At 43.3% G+C, this 15,418-nt stretch overlaps 1 protein-coding gene across 1 annotated transcript in view; it reads right to left on the reverse strand.

Moving 5' to 3' along the window:
* Nucleotides 1–15,418, reverse strand: part of PAX5 (paired box 5) — a 279,650-nt gene that overhangs the window by 256,313 nt on the left and 7,919 nt on the right. The window contains 2 exon segments of the mRNA XM_006021451.1: nt 3,169–3,366; nt 8,110–8,275. Coding sequence (XP_006021513.1) covers nt 3,169–3,366; nt 8,110–8,275 — 364 coding nt within the window.

Genomic DNA, 15,418 nt, shown 5'->3' on the forward strand with positions numbered 1-15,418 from the left:
ACATGTCACATGCAATGGAATTCCAGATGTCCAACCTAAAAAGTCCTTTCTTGGGGCATTCAAACCTTCCTCTGACTGAACATTTCTGCTTGCAGAGGGCCTGACTCAGAATCATTCTTAATTCCACCAGACATACCAGTAACTTCTGAAGGACTTCTTATGAGCAAGTGTTCAAGATTAGACACTATTGCCCCAACACAGCAGTGTCTTTAAGCACTTGATTAACTTTTATTTTATTAAAAAAGTCCTACTGAGTGGATTTCTGAGTAATGATGACCTGCAGGACTAGGGCCAAAAGTACATGGAATAAATTCTAAGTTTGTCCCTATATGGGGGTCTTACATGTAGGCATGAGTCCTGAAATGCAAAATGTAGTCATCAGGTGACAGATCTGATTCTTCATATAAAGCAAACTGATTCAAACAGATGACATACATTTCAAAGTAACAAATAACAGAAGAATCTTTGCTAGAGCTGCAAATCAGGGAAAAAGAATGAGATTTCTAGTAAGAAAAGATGTTGCTTTACAATTTTCAGATTTTTTTTAATGGACTGGCTATTTTTCGACACTATTATTATCCATGGAAATATTCAGGGATTGAAGAGAGAGCAACAGAAGAGGAACATATAAACTGGACTAAAACACGTGCAGGACATAGTAGGTGCATCTACACGTGCTGCTGACTGCGCAGTTGGTATTGTGCAGTCCTGGAGGTGCATGGGTTGTTTTTGACCCTACTGTGCAGTAGTGGTGGCATCACAGTTAGTGCCCACTGACGCTACATCACTGTATTGACAAGATACATTGTCGTAACTTGTTGCTACAGGGATGTAGCATCTCACTAATGCACCCAGTTAGATTTAAACTCTTTATAGCAGGGACTGCCTGTCAGACATTTGGCTATAGCTTGGCAAAGTGAGGCCCTCAGCATAATAATAAAAGCAATAATACTAGTGCTAATAATAAAGGTAATAGCAGTAGTGCTCCCTATTGAAGATAATGGCAAAACTTACATTCGTATCACTGGGAATGGAGTTCAACCCTTAGTTTTTCAAGAACAATAAATATTAAGTTTTTCTTTCAACTCCTAGGGCCAGATTCTATTCCACCTATTAAGGTACATAAATGGACTAAGTCTGATTCTATTTTACCCTGCCCGAGACCCTAAAAAAACAGTTAATACAAAAGGTCCTCCTCTTTCTCACTGTTTTTGTGACTCAGTGGTAAGGGTAAGATGACAATGAGTCCATTTACATGTGTGTTAAGGTGCTTTTTCTAATGCGCATTAAATTTAGTACCTCCAAAGTGAGGCACTAAAGAAATGCAGATCAGGCTGCCTTAATGTGCAGTAATGAATGCGCATGATTTTTAAGTGACACTTAATGCACAGTAGCCTATTTTACTGCATGTTAGCATAATTGCAGTTTTTTTACATGACACTTTAATGCACAGCAAAATAGCCTACTGCTCATTAAAGCACATGTGTAGACGTGCCCAGTGTGTCACAAAATTAGGTGCATTCATGGATTTTCAGGACTTGAACTTGGTGGAATCAAATCAAACTTAGGCACTAAGTCCATTTAGATGCCCAATGGGTACAACAGAATCTGGCCCCTGTTTCCACTGTGCTTCTCAAACAAATCTCTTCTGGGGTTTTTTGCCAAAGACTGTAACTCTGTAAATGCTATTGAATAATCTTGGAATTTTTTTCCAATTAGGAAACTGTGGAGAGTGCTAAACACTCTGAATGGCCTGCACTGTCTTTGCATTTATCCAGGTGACGCTGTAACATAACATTGTGTTAGGCAAAGTAAGGCTACCAGGTATTTCTAAAAACCATGTAAAGTATTACTGATATTAAAATAGCAATTCCACAAGCGCATGCTGGTGGGGATCACAAAGCACACAGAAAGTAATACTTCACCTATTCACTACATGACCTTCTGTGCAGTTCAGTTAGCTATGTTCAGAGGATTTGGATGAAATTGCAGGAAAAACATCTTGAATTTTAAAACCATACAAAGAAAGGGCTTGTGGCACCACACAGCCTTTGTAGCCATTTTTTAATGTAAAAGGATTTTACTGTGATACCACATACTCTAGTCTCTGAAAAGGTCTCTGTACAGAATACTGCTGACAGAAAATGGAGGGATGTTCTGCACCAAGTAGCATACAGGAGAATGTCTAATGGCTTTGCATCAATTATGTTAAATACTTGTTACTGGTTTTTGAGACTTGGAGACATAATATAACATTTTATTCAGTGTTTACCAAAGCTGTTGTGACATGTTTTTATCTCTGGTCTGAACTTATATCTCATCCATCAAGGGACTGAATGTTGGTTCTTTAAATAACTTGGTTAAGATGGAATTCAGAGGTGAACTAAAAAAATAACATAATGTTGTACCTCTCACAGGGCCCAATCTTATGCCTTGGAAAATCAATAATAAGACTTCTGCAGCAAAGGATCAGGCCCTACAGCAGCACCCAGCAAGTGAAATTTCTCAAACACTTTACAAAATGAACTCAGGCTCAAAATATCTCTCTGGGTGGGGACTTTTACTATACTTATTTTACATGTGGGCCAACTGAGGCTTACACATATTACAAAATCATGTCCCACCAGCCTGACTCATGAGCCATTTCTGTGAATCTGGACTTGGTGTCACAGAGCCAGGGACAGAGTTAGGAAAGGAACCAGAGCAGTGACTCAAGGCTACTCCTCTATCCACCAGGCCACATTCATTCCCATTGTTGCCCCTTACGAATCTGGTTCAAACCTCTCTTTAGATCAACAGGAGCCTAAAGCACTGGTTGCCTCTGCTTTAACCCCAAGGAATGTTCATTTTATAAAATCTCTGCAAAAGCCAAACCCAACACTTTAAACTTCCTTGGTTCAAACAAGCATGGGACTTGAACAGCAACTGAGCTGAAGTGGAGGAGTGGGGAAGAAAGCTGCCTGGTGAAACCCGCTTGGTGATAGCAACTGCTCACAATGTACCCTGTGCTCACAGCTGTACTCAGCCTCTGGGTTTCCTGGGCACCAAAGTCATCCACATACTAAGTGGCTTGAAAAGGACCATAAGAAAACAGTTTCATGTACCAAGAAGGAGATGGCATAGAGTTGAACTACGACAGCACCTTTCTGGCGCTGTCCAAATCTCTACCTGTTAATCGAACTGACGCTGGGCACGGTGTCGTTGTCACACACTCGCTCGGCTAGAAGTCTATCCCTGATCTCCCAGGCAAACATGGTGGGATTTTGGCGTTTATACTCTGCGATTTTTTCGACAACTTTGGGTGTGGCGACCTTTGGTTTTGATCCTCCAATCACTCCAGGCTTAATACTCCCGGTTTCATAGTACCTGGCACAGAATCCAAAGCAGAGCATAAGTTATCAAGAACTGGCAAGAAACAAGTTATGAGATTTAGAGAATGCCCAACTGTAGTGTAATAGATCTCCAGTACATTCTGAGATAAATCTGCATTTTTACTCACACATCCTGGCTTTGTAGCACTTTATCACCTAACAGATTAATTTATAGTAATTGGAATTGGGCCCCACTATAGAATATATATTTTTTCCATAATAGCAAGGCAATAGAAACAATGCAAGATTAAAGGACATGCTGGGACCCAAAATTAACTGGAAATATGTGTTATTAATCAGACACAGTGGCAATAATAGAAACAAATCACACTGAAGACTGTTTTTGCAGTGAAATCTTTTGTAGTAAATTACTGTTTCTAGGGAAATTCACCTTCATTAATGTAAATGGCTTGGCATCTTTTTACAGCCAAATGAAGGCCAGGTACGTTACTACCATGAAAAGTATTTGCAGAGCACATTCCAAGTAAATATGCCAGTGTGACATTTTGTTGGATTCAGTTTTATGGGAGTTATGGTTTCAATTACCAATTTTTTATGGGAAACAAATATTTTCATGTAAGACTCTTCTCGGAAAAAGAGGACACTGTGGGGGAAGTCACTCTAAATGATACAATCTGATGCCATAACCCTTTTACACGTGCACAGTCCTTACTCACAGTAGTAGCTGTACTGATGTCAGTGTGTGTGATTACTCATGTGATTAAAAAAATTATCACCAAGAGTGGTAGGCTTGGGCTGTTTAGTGGCTTTTCCACTGGTGTAACTCAAACTGCCTTCAATGGAGAGAAAAGAATCCATTCCAGCTGGAGGTCTGGCTTAAACTTTTTTTTAAATATTTTTTAATAAACAAAAGCTTGAAAATATTGCTAAAAACAGCTGTCCTGTCCATCAAGGGCTAGGAGGAAATTCAGCAAAAGATCTTCCCCAAAACCTCTATGAGTACCAAGCATCAAGGGCATTGTATGAATTATGGCATAGCCCTGTTTGTTCAGTGGTGCCATGCACATGGTAAATTTTCTAAGAGATAAACATAAACCCTGCACTAACCACAAAAGGAGCTAGTACTTGCTTCCCCATCAGACCTCCTCTTGCAAAGTTCTACAACCAGCATGCCTGCTGATTTCACCTGCATTTGGAAAAGAGAGATCCTGACAGCTGCATTACCTCTCCTAACCTAAATCTGTGTTCTGACCATGATAAACCCTATACTTTATAAGAAACCACCAGCTAACTACATAAACCTGTGCAATGAATGTGTCTTCACTGCACCAATTTGGCCTCCATGCTGCATGCAAGAAACAAAAAACCCATCCCCACAAACATCTCTAGGGTATGCTGGACATGGACACCAAAGTCAGGCTTCATCCCCAGGACAGCCACATTCATCACATTTCAACTGTGTTACAGGATTTTTATCTTCCTGCAGTGCTTTGCTCTCCTAAAATCCCTTTCCTGGGAGTGACATGATGATGTTTGTGCCTGTTTTCACAAGCTCTTGGAACAAATGGTCTGTTCCACTTCTGTCTCTATGGACTCATCGGAGAAATACTAGTAATGGAAGGTGATAAGCATTTGCAGTGGGTTAACCCTTTTGCCTACTCTAGGCTAAGCCTAATGAATCTTTGAGTAGGAAGTAAAAGTTTGCTCCTTTCCTGGACCATTTTCTTGAGTGCATAAAAAACTAATGGCAAGGACATGATTGTACACCAAATCTAACAAAACCATGCTTATGAAAAAATTACAATTCACCCTGACCCTGTAACCTCTCCTGTGTGATCCCTCATGTGAATAAATGCTACAGAACCAGGCTCTGGTATACTTCGTGCTGTACAGGTAACTGTTCACAGTTTTCATGGGGCAAATCAAAAATCAATGTTACTGGTATTTCTTTGTCCACCTATGGCCCCCCTGCTCCCCTCCCCATGTGTGTGTGTGTTTGTGTGTGTGTGTTTTGATTGCTGGTTGTTGATCTTTGTTTAGTGTTCTTTCCAGCTCTAGAAATTCTACGCAGCAGGAAAATATGCCACTGACAAATCTCTTTGGTGATGCATTTTGGACTGCAGAGACTACCAGAACCCTGTATTACCAAAGCTGCTGCTGGTGGTTAATGACACTGCCTTTTTGAGGACTTAGGATTGAAGGTTAAGGCCTCAAATTTAAAAAACATTTTAGTGTTACTCCACTCCACATTGCAAGGCCTATCTGACTTCAGCATATTTTAAAAAATTACTTAGGCATTTACAAGACTCACAGTCAAATGAGTGCACTGAATATTGCAATGGTGAGCAGTATATCATGTAAATGCCTTTAAAAGTCTGCCTATGTGCCTAATTTGAAATCAACAGAAATCAACAGCAAGATTACCATTGATTTTGAAGGGTGCAAGATGAGGACCTAACAGAATCAACATCATAGTAATTTAATCTTGATTTCCCTGTAAAGCCACCATCCAAACCACAAGCTAGCAGAATTCAACCATGTTCCCTCCCCACCTGAGTGCCACTGTTTGGCCTGGGGTGAGGTCCATGGAGACTACAGGTCCCAGAATGCAATGCTCCCTCTTGATCTGAGCCTTCTGGCCTCAACTCCATGTTAAAGATGAGTGTGGCTGCAATCTGTTTGATTTTATGCAAATTGGAGATAGTCCTTGAGCTCCCTGAAAAACCGCCGGTACGGTCCTCATATGGGTGAAGGGCGGGCAATTCTGTTGCAAGGCTTTGTGAGCTATCCGCAAAGGTTTGTTTTTGTTCTGCAACAGTCCAGGTTTTTACTCCAAATGCTCATATTCATCTCTCCCAATGGTCTTTATTTTTGCTAAGGTTCTATAAAAAAAGCCCATGGATTCATCAATTTCAATTCCAAAATTCAAAATGAAATGATTTAACGTGTGTTCATTTTTTTCCCACACGCAGCTCCAATTACAGTGACATTTTACCCACTGTAATTATTAGTTATGAAAATAATGAGCTATGAAATTCCAATTTATTGTTGACAACTTAAATAACAAAGCTCCAGAGCTGCACTCTTAGCTCCATAATGCAAATATATCTAATGACAAATCTATTCAAATCTGAAACACTAAAACTGCTGGACATTTCACTAGTAGGTAAATGACTTTCCTGTTTATTAGCTTTACACTGGTACTAATAGAAATTGTTAGTAAAATATGCCAGAATGCTGAGGTACCACAATTAGGACTATTTCCATTTAGACTAGGTTTAAGGACCTGCACTCAGAGCAGATTCAAAGGTCAAACAGAATGAAGTAGCCTTTGATAGGCAGAAAATAAAATACATGAAAAAGCTCACTCTCTCTCTAAGAAAAAAAGTAGTTAGTGTCTTTCCACATACATACCCATGTAAATTCAGGAATCTCTTCACTGAATTTCTATTGGAGCTACATGCATATAAAATTAATGCTTGTGGGAGAACAAGCAGACCCGCTAGTATTCAGAGATCCTCCATGTACCTTCAGACTGTCTCCTCAGTCTTTCTAGCAGTCCACTGAATAGGACTGTGTAGAAGAATTTAAATATAGATGACCAGAAAGAATGGGGTTTCATGAAAAAAGGGAGAGATGGCTGAATTTTCTGAGATGTATAATTTTGCCTTTTTTTTTCCTCTCTGAGTACTATGTTTGTCACTATGAGATTACTACTGCAGTTAATTTAGGGTGAGATTCTCTGTGCCTTGCCACATAAATGTTTCCTCTGACTATCTGTATGACCAATCAAAAAAGCTCAGTTAAAACTGGTGGGGGGAAGTGAAAGTCAAAATGCTGCTAATACCAATGGGATGAAAAAAAAAATGTAATTGTTAATTCTTGGTAAACACTTTAAAAACTTTTCTAAGATATAAAGAAAAGAAAATAGAAGGCAATTAAAAATGAATTTGCCAGCCTGGAAGTTCAAAGCGTATAACATATCTACCACTCTGGAGCATTTAAAATCAATCATAATTACAAAAAAATATTCATACTTGTTTACAAGCTATTAAAAAGGTATGATGTTTTTCTCAAAAATAAATCAAGTTAATAAAAATATTCTAAAGGGACAGATAATTTTTAATTGATTATATTGCTATGCTGCTTTTGAGCATCTTCCTCCTGAATAACTGGTACCTTTCAGAGTATAAGAATTAAGAGTGGGAAAAATTATTTCATGTAGTCCATGCTCCAATCAGGAATACATTTTATTACAAAAATAAAACAAGCCTCCAAATGAAATTATTGGGACCAAATTCAGAAAGAGAAAATGTAAATGAACATGCCGACTGACAACTGTCCTTGGCCATTTAGGTAGTAATATTATATGCAAGAATAAATATTCCTTAGAAAACAAAAGAAGTAGTTTTGTCGAGTGATTCATAACTTCTGGGTTTTTCATTTTACTGCAAATGATCCACAGATTTATCTATTTGTTCAATACAGGCAGGTGCAGGATACATACCACATGTGATATCCTCCACATCACTTCTTTAGAATTACTCCCAAGAAATTTTGAGTGAGCTAAGTACATAAATAGTCACTTGTGTTTCCCATATTAGACACGTAAAATTGCAACCAGTCAGTTCTAAGTAAACTCTTGTCATTCTGAGCCATTTAATAAAAATTCTACCATCTTCATTTGATTGCTCTCATATTTTATAGACTTTGATTAAGGGACAGTGCTTGATATTTTTCTTTACAGACACAAAATGATTTGTTGTTCTCCCTTTACCTGCCAAGAATTTTGCTGACACAACCATGGCTGACCCGTAGCTGCCTCGAAATGTCACACGGTCTGACACCTTGATGGGCAAGTTCCACGATCCTCTGGCGCACAACATCAGGAAGTGGACGACCATTCACAAAAACACCCCCTAACTGATTCACTCCTCCATGTCCTGAAACACATGGGAAAAAAAAACACAAGCGGGGGGGAAAAAATTCATCTTTGTGATATTTGGAAGGAACTTTTCCACTGCAACCCTGCTGAGCCACAGAACCCTCTTTCACCAATAAACTCCTTTGCCCCTCAAGAACAATTTAAACATTTTCAGACTGATGATTACTGCTTGCTGATGAAAAAGGAAGAAGGATCAACAAAGCTGAGGCCCGATTCTGTTTGCACAGCATTTTCATGCTGCTGTGATTCCTCAGACTATAAATGGAACCCATCCAAATCTAAGTGACATCCGAATCAGGCCCCTGGTTTGCGAAATCCTTTCCCAATCACGTTTTAGGCCCAAACCTGCAGTAATCTAAGAATATTCCTACTGAAACCAAGGGAAGACTCTACATGAACAAGAACTGCCTGGGGAGACTATGCAACTGCATGACAAAGAGGTGACTTTTATTCTGGCTAGAAAAGGGGCGCTGATGAAAAATAAGGCTGGGACAATTTTCCTTATAAAAGTGGTTTTATTTAATAAGAAAAATGCTCTAATCTGAATTTAAATACCTTTTATTTTTTTTCCAAATCACTGCTTAATGCCTAATTTAATCAAGAGAAAAAGAAGGGAATGATTTTTGCTGTTATAATTTACAGCAGCCTCTCCAGATATTATGATCCCACAAATGAAATGTGAACGCTTAGCCGAGCCCAATATATTATTCCTTTTCTAGCAGATTTGCACTGTTCACCTTTAGCAAGGTGAATCATATATCTGGTGTGAAATGGGAACCAGTTAGATGAATAGTAGCTAAACTGTGTAGAACCAATGAACATGTAATAATCCCATGTAGTCAGTGAGAAAATATAATTAACCCTCAAGCTGTTAATCATCCAAACTACTTATATTATAGAGTGGTGGAATTGAAAACAAGCAGTAGCAGTAGCCAGCATCCTTGCCAACATGGGAACAAAAATAATAAGGAAAATCTCTCCATTTATAGAGGCCTTGAAATAAACAAAATAAGTTGACAAGTCAGAAGCCTCAGTGGGGGGAAAAAAACAACCCTCCCCCCCCCCCAAAAAAAAACCCAAACCAGTTACATAAACCTATTTTTATTTCAATCCAATGATAGATGGCTGTCAAACTTTGTAAACCCCTTCTAAAACTGTCAGGACACATAAGAGCCCACATAAAATATTTGATTGCTAAAGCTATTTTAAGCCTGGGAAGAGCAGCCTCTCACTGAAGTTCCTTGTCAGTTTTCGAAGTGACTCTATTTTTTTTTCCTCAGCAGAAGAGTGCTGAGAAGAAGCTTCAAGTTCAAGGTGCTTCTGCTACATAAAACGAAGCTGATTTAGGCCATATCAAGGAGCACTTTTTGCTGCATTTGCCAGATGAACGCAGCCCAACATTGGCAGATTTATCCTAGCTGGTCTGAAGCTGAAATTCTTTTAAGGCCCCGGGGCGGGAGGGGAGGGACACCCTTGTTGTGTATCATTCCCTAACGTGGAAATAAAGGAGCCCTGGGATTCCTTCGCCAAGGACTGACACCAAGCCACGACTGCAAAAACTGCAGAGCCCTCGAGCTGCCCTGGAGAAGCAGCTCGGGTGGCGAAGGCAGGGAGGTTGGAAACGTCCTCGCCTCCACCGCGCACGAGTGGGGCTGGGGGAAGCCTGGAAAGATGCCCACAAAGCCGACCCGGCGCGGCCCCAGCTCTCCCGTGGTGCCCGAAAGCCAGGAGGGAAATGAAACAAAGGAGCCCGGAGGGACCCTGCGCGCGGCCGAGCCGGAGCGCCACTGCTGCCGGGGCCGGGTCCTACCTGCGTCCCTGCCCTGCCCCGCCGGGCTCGGCTCCCCAGGGCCGGTCGCACCCACAGCTGCCGGGGCTCCCGGGCGTGGAGGGCGGCGCGGGCACGGCCCCAGGAAACGCCCCGCGGACGAGGGCAAGGAGGTTTCGCGGCGCTGAGCGGCTTCTGGCTGGAGACGCGGGTGGGACGGGAAGGGAGTGCGGGGGGAGAAGGGGACGTGGAGCTGCCCTCACTTGCCCGGGGTCTGTGCCCGGGGGGGAGGGTAGACGCTCTCCATGCAAACACCCGGCTGTACAAAACTCGGACTGTCTCTACCCACCGACCCCCGAGCACATGGGGGCTTGGACCCGATGATCTGCGAGGTCCCGATGATCTGCCAGGACCCGATCGGGGGCTGGACCCGATGATCTGCGAGGTCCCTTTTAGGAAATGCCCGGGCACAGGCTGCACGGGGCTGGCAGGGCCACGGCCGGCCCTTGTGCCGGGCAGAGGGAGCCAGAGACACTCACTCCGTCCACTCCGGCTGGGTAGCGGGGAGGGGGTGCACCATGCCAAGCAACTGGCACTCCGTTCCCTCCCGCAAGGAGTGGCATTATAAAGCTACAAAGCGTCTAAGTTTCCGAGCAAGTTTATAGGGTGCACAACTATCTAGTGCCTAGAGCTAGGGAAACTTTACCAGGGCTCTGAGGTAGGGAGAAGATAAGATGCATTTGCAAGATCCCGGCCTGCTTGAGTTTTCTACGTGTGTGTGTGTGTCTGTGCGTGGCAGGTGTTCATACACGCACTGCACACGCTCTGAATAGATATTTTCTTCAATGAGAAGCATATGTAGATGGGATATAAACATATGTGTGCAATACCTGGGTGCACACAAGGCACATATGGCATGTGTATCCTTCTGTCTATGTAATATGGTATTATGTGGAGACGCAAAGCATACATACATGCCAACGTGTGTGTGTGGGCGATACACGTATGTGTGCATGTTTGTGGGGGCGGGGGGGAAGCTGCATGTGCATTCGTGTCCACGAATAGACACGCATATTGCAGAAGCTGTTGGAAGTATTCAAACCAGCAGCCCTGCCCTCCAGATCAGCCATGAAGGAACGGGTTGCTGATTCACAACACAGCCTTCCCTTTTTGTAACAAGGGCTATTAAAGAAAGTTTTTGATTTTTTTTTAAAGGGGGGGCCGTTTATTAGAAATACTACTGTCAAAAATAAAATCAGGGCTGTCCTTTGTAAACAGTAAAAAGCAGCAGTTTAAATGTGTCCTAAGGACTGGCTGAAAATCCTGCTGCGGAAGGCAAAGCCAAGGTTGGCAATAGCGAGGAGCAGCCCTCTGCACAGCGTTTTCTACTCGTTTATCCCGCTTAGAAAAATACGAGACATGCAGACAGACAGCTGCGTGCACGGCTCCTAGCTGACTTTTAACAACTGCATTGGGTTTACTTGCGAAGTCTGCGTCTCCTCTTCCAGACCTGCTCAGCCCCAAAGAGACGGACCCTCAGAGGCTCCCCTGCCCTGCTTGCTGCTTAGCTGAATTTCAGCTGCAAAGGTTACCCCGTGTTAAGGGAAGCAGCTGAGTCAGCACATGTTGGAGTTTATTTTTCATCTCCCCCGTCCCCCCGCCTCTACACACACACACACACACACACACACACACTATGAGTACCACTCTCCCCTTTCCTGTTGCAGCGATCGGGTCCTTTCTCAGCCTTCCAAAAATGCAAACGTCCAATAGGAGACAAGGGAGGACATTGGATTCTGATTATCATTATGTTTGGAAGCTAATTTCAGCGCGGGGGAGATTAGGAAGCCTCAGCAAACCTGGCTCTTCTGGACGTCCTGGCACGTGCAGATCGGACGAGTTATTTATTAGGGGAAATGCCTTCGCATAAACTCATAGCACTCCAGTCCTCCACACAGCCCAGTGTTTACAAACTTGCTGGTAAAGCAAAGGGCAATGCAGGAGGAAAAGTTGAGCCTTCGCAACCTTTATCATGAAAAAATGACAGGTGGGGAGGGGGAAGGGGGTTTAAAATCAGGTGGGGAACATGCTCTTAACCTGCGGTGTGTTTTAAGTGTAAGAAGAGCCACCACAAATAATAAAGGTCTTCTCTTAGGAAGCTACTCCAGAGAGAGAAAAATCGCCTAAGTGAATTCCTAGTCCATTCAGTCTACTGATTAAGTATTTTAACTAACGGACATGCAATTAAAAACCGATCTACTAAATGACTAGCCTCTACACGCGTCTATACCACAAATATAAATATACGTGGGCATGCTTCCAGATGGTGATGAAGATTAGATAGATAGATAGATAGATAGATAGATAGATATTCACACACGTATGCATCTGTTTCCACCTGTAAAGATCTGATTTCCCTGCACAATGCAACTATACTGGGAGGATGCTAGGCACAGAGGCTTCTGGCTGCAGGTCTCCAGCTTTCCCCTCTACCGATAGTGAAGAAATCATTTGTGTTTGTTATTCTCGGGGCAGGAAAAAGCTCGGGCGTTACAAAGACAGCCTTCTGCTCAATATCCAGGAATAAGTCGCCGCATAGCCTGCCTGAGGCATTTCCGGGCTCTTTTATATGCCCAGGGAATTCAGCTACTGCTGGGCGCCTTTCTGCTCTCAGGCTGGGGAGCACTGAGCTGCAAACACAGGTTCGTGCGCGCTGTCCTCACACACGGATGCGGCACCGGCTGGCTGCTGAAGGCTGAATCTCCATTTGAGCCAAAACCGTGCCTGGCTGAGGAAGTAAGATTTGCTGCCTGAGCACAAGAGGGAGAAGTTTGATCGCCTTCCTCCAGAAGAATGAGATAGGTTGCTGCTGCTGCTGCTGCTGCTGCTGCTATTTCAATGCCTTTCACTAAGTAAAACGTGCTTCACGGGAGAGACAAAGTGGCTACAAATATACAAGGACAATCTAACCCCAGAATCTTTTCCTTGGGAGTCAGTTCCTTTAAGTCTTTTTAGAAAGAGAAAATACTGGCAAAAAGTATGACAATCAGTTCGTAATTTTCTGCCTCCATTTTCCCCTCTAAAATTCCTGCAGAAGATATTGATTTATCATTATTTAGGTTAATGGAGGAAGCAGCTCGGTCCCTTGGTGGTTTCCCCACATATGGGCTCCCGTCAAATTAGTACAAAGGCAACTAACTCCAGGAGAAATCGTGGGGTCTGCTTTTTTTTTTCAAAGCGAACTGAACAGCTCCGTGCGCACATCACTGAAAACGTGGATTTTAAAGCAATATTTTGATTTTTTTAACTAAAATATTTTTCCATTTTCCGTTTTCTTTTAAAAAAATAATTTTATTTTGAAAGCATTCTAAACACCTAGGCCAATTTAGCAGGAGGAGAGGGGGGGAATAATCTTGGTGATGTTTCGTCCTAATACTATTTTTTTATAGGTAAGTGCACCTTATATAGTTTCCAGGGAGTTGGCGGTCTGTCTGTCTATAATCATCTGTTGTGTGTGTGTTTTTCCCTAAAACTATACGATTAGATAGATAGATAGATAGATAGATAGATAGATAGATAGATAGATAGAGCGAACCAGCAAGCACTTCCTTTATTTTGAAAACAAATCTATCTTGGCTAAAAGGCTGTGCTGCATAAGGGAAATGTGATTAGTTCTACCTTATATTTCCTTGAAATCTCTAGATCTAATCCAGCGTTTAACTCACCATGAGAGAAGATGTCATTTCACATAACACTGTGTTAATGGATAAATCTTCCCAAGCCTCTCAAGCACAACAAATCTCAAGCAAACACATTACACACAATCTACTAACTTAAACAGCTAGTTCTAACACTGGCACTCTGCTGCACATTCCTGTGGCTTGAATGTTGCAAAAATTAAATCTTTTGCAGTTCTTTAGAAGAAAATTATGATCTCAGACTCAGTTCATCATTTATAACTGCTGAGCCTATTTATGCTAAGTCAATACAGTTAAATATAGCAATAATGCTGCAGAACAAACTTTTCCTTGAGCCTTGAAATATTGTGCCCGCTCCTCCCCTCCCCCCCACAAAGAGATTTGATTTAAAAATATTTTCACATTAATCTTTTCCTCTAAGGAGGGAATGAGCCACACGAAAATAGATGCTTCTAATATTTCCAACCCTGATTTTTTTTCGTATAAAATTTATCTTAAAATATATATCTGCACATTAATAACTAAGAAATGATAAAGTCCACTGGGGCGAATCCCAACTTTTCAAACACTTAAAAATTCAAGGAGGGGTACAGAAGTGAGACTTCCCTCCCCCCTCACCGCCACCAACAAAAAACCATGTACGGTGGATCGGGCTGTTTGGCGCTACCTTTCAGCATGCAATGCTCGGTGTGATGGGGGGAATAATCTAATGGAATGGGAGATCGTCTCTTGAGTTTTCACTTTGGGTTTTACTACGAAAAAAGGAAAAGAAAGCCCGGGGTGTTTGAAAAACGCTCTGACCTGCGCCCTATGGAACTGGCTGGCTTTTCTAGCAGGAGACCTGACACACGCTATTATTCTGCAATGGCCACTTCGGCCTGGAGCGCGGAGGGCAGATAAAAACAAGCGTCCTAAGAAACGAGGCAGAAGCGGATCTCGGAGATTCAAAGGGAAACAGCGGAATCGCTGCGGCTGCTGCTGCTGCCTCTGTTTTCCACCCTCCGCCCTCTTCTGCTTCCTGCCCAGAGCAGGTCAAGTGCTGCCGCGGGTCGGAGGCACCTCCGCTCCCCCAGCCCTCCAGCGCTCGGGACGCTTTGTGCTCTGGACAGGGCAGCGTGGCTGGAGGGCTCGCAAATTTCAGAGAAGTTGAACTAGCAGCCTACTTACTATGCATTGCTGCAAACGGGTCGTGCTTACAGTGTATTTCCATCGGAGCGGTCCGCAGCTGGAGGCAGGAGCTTTCAGATCAGATATGAACTCCCTGACAGCACTTTTGTGCGTGCGCGTGTGCGTGTGAGTGTGCTTAGGGGGAAGCTGCAGGGACCGACTGCCCGGATCGCACGCTCCAGCCCGCCGCCAACAACCAAGAGCAGCAAAACCAGAAAAGGAAAGAAGAGCAATCCCCTCGGAAGTTGCAGTGCCCGGTTATTCCTTATGGCCGAGCGCGGTGCGGGGATGGCCGGAGTCCGGGGGCACCTCAGCCCCGTCCTGCTGCGGCCGAGCGCGGCGTGGCGTGTCCGCAGGGCTCCGCTCTCCCCCGCAGCGCCGCCTTTCCCCCCGGGAGGAAGCGTCAGAGCGCCACGGAGACGGTCTGGAAGCTCCTGAAGTTGCTGATCTCCAAAGCGGCTGCGGCAGCGGCGGCGGCGGCGGCGGCCGGGGCTGGCCCGCGCCCCCA

Source organism: Alligator sinensis, unplaced genomic scaffold, assembly GCF_000455745.1.
Source record: "Alligator sinensis unplaced genomic scaffold, ASM45574v1 scaffold434_1, whole genome shotgun sequence".
Lineage (NCBI taxonomy): Eukaryota > Metazoa > Chordata > Crocodylia > Alligatoridae > Alligator > Alligator sinensis.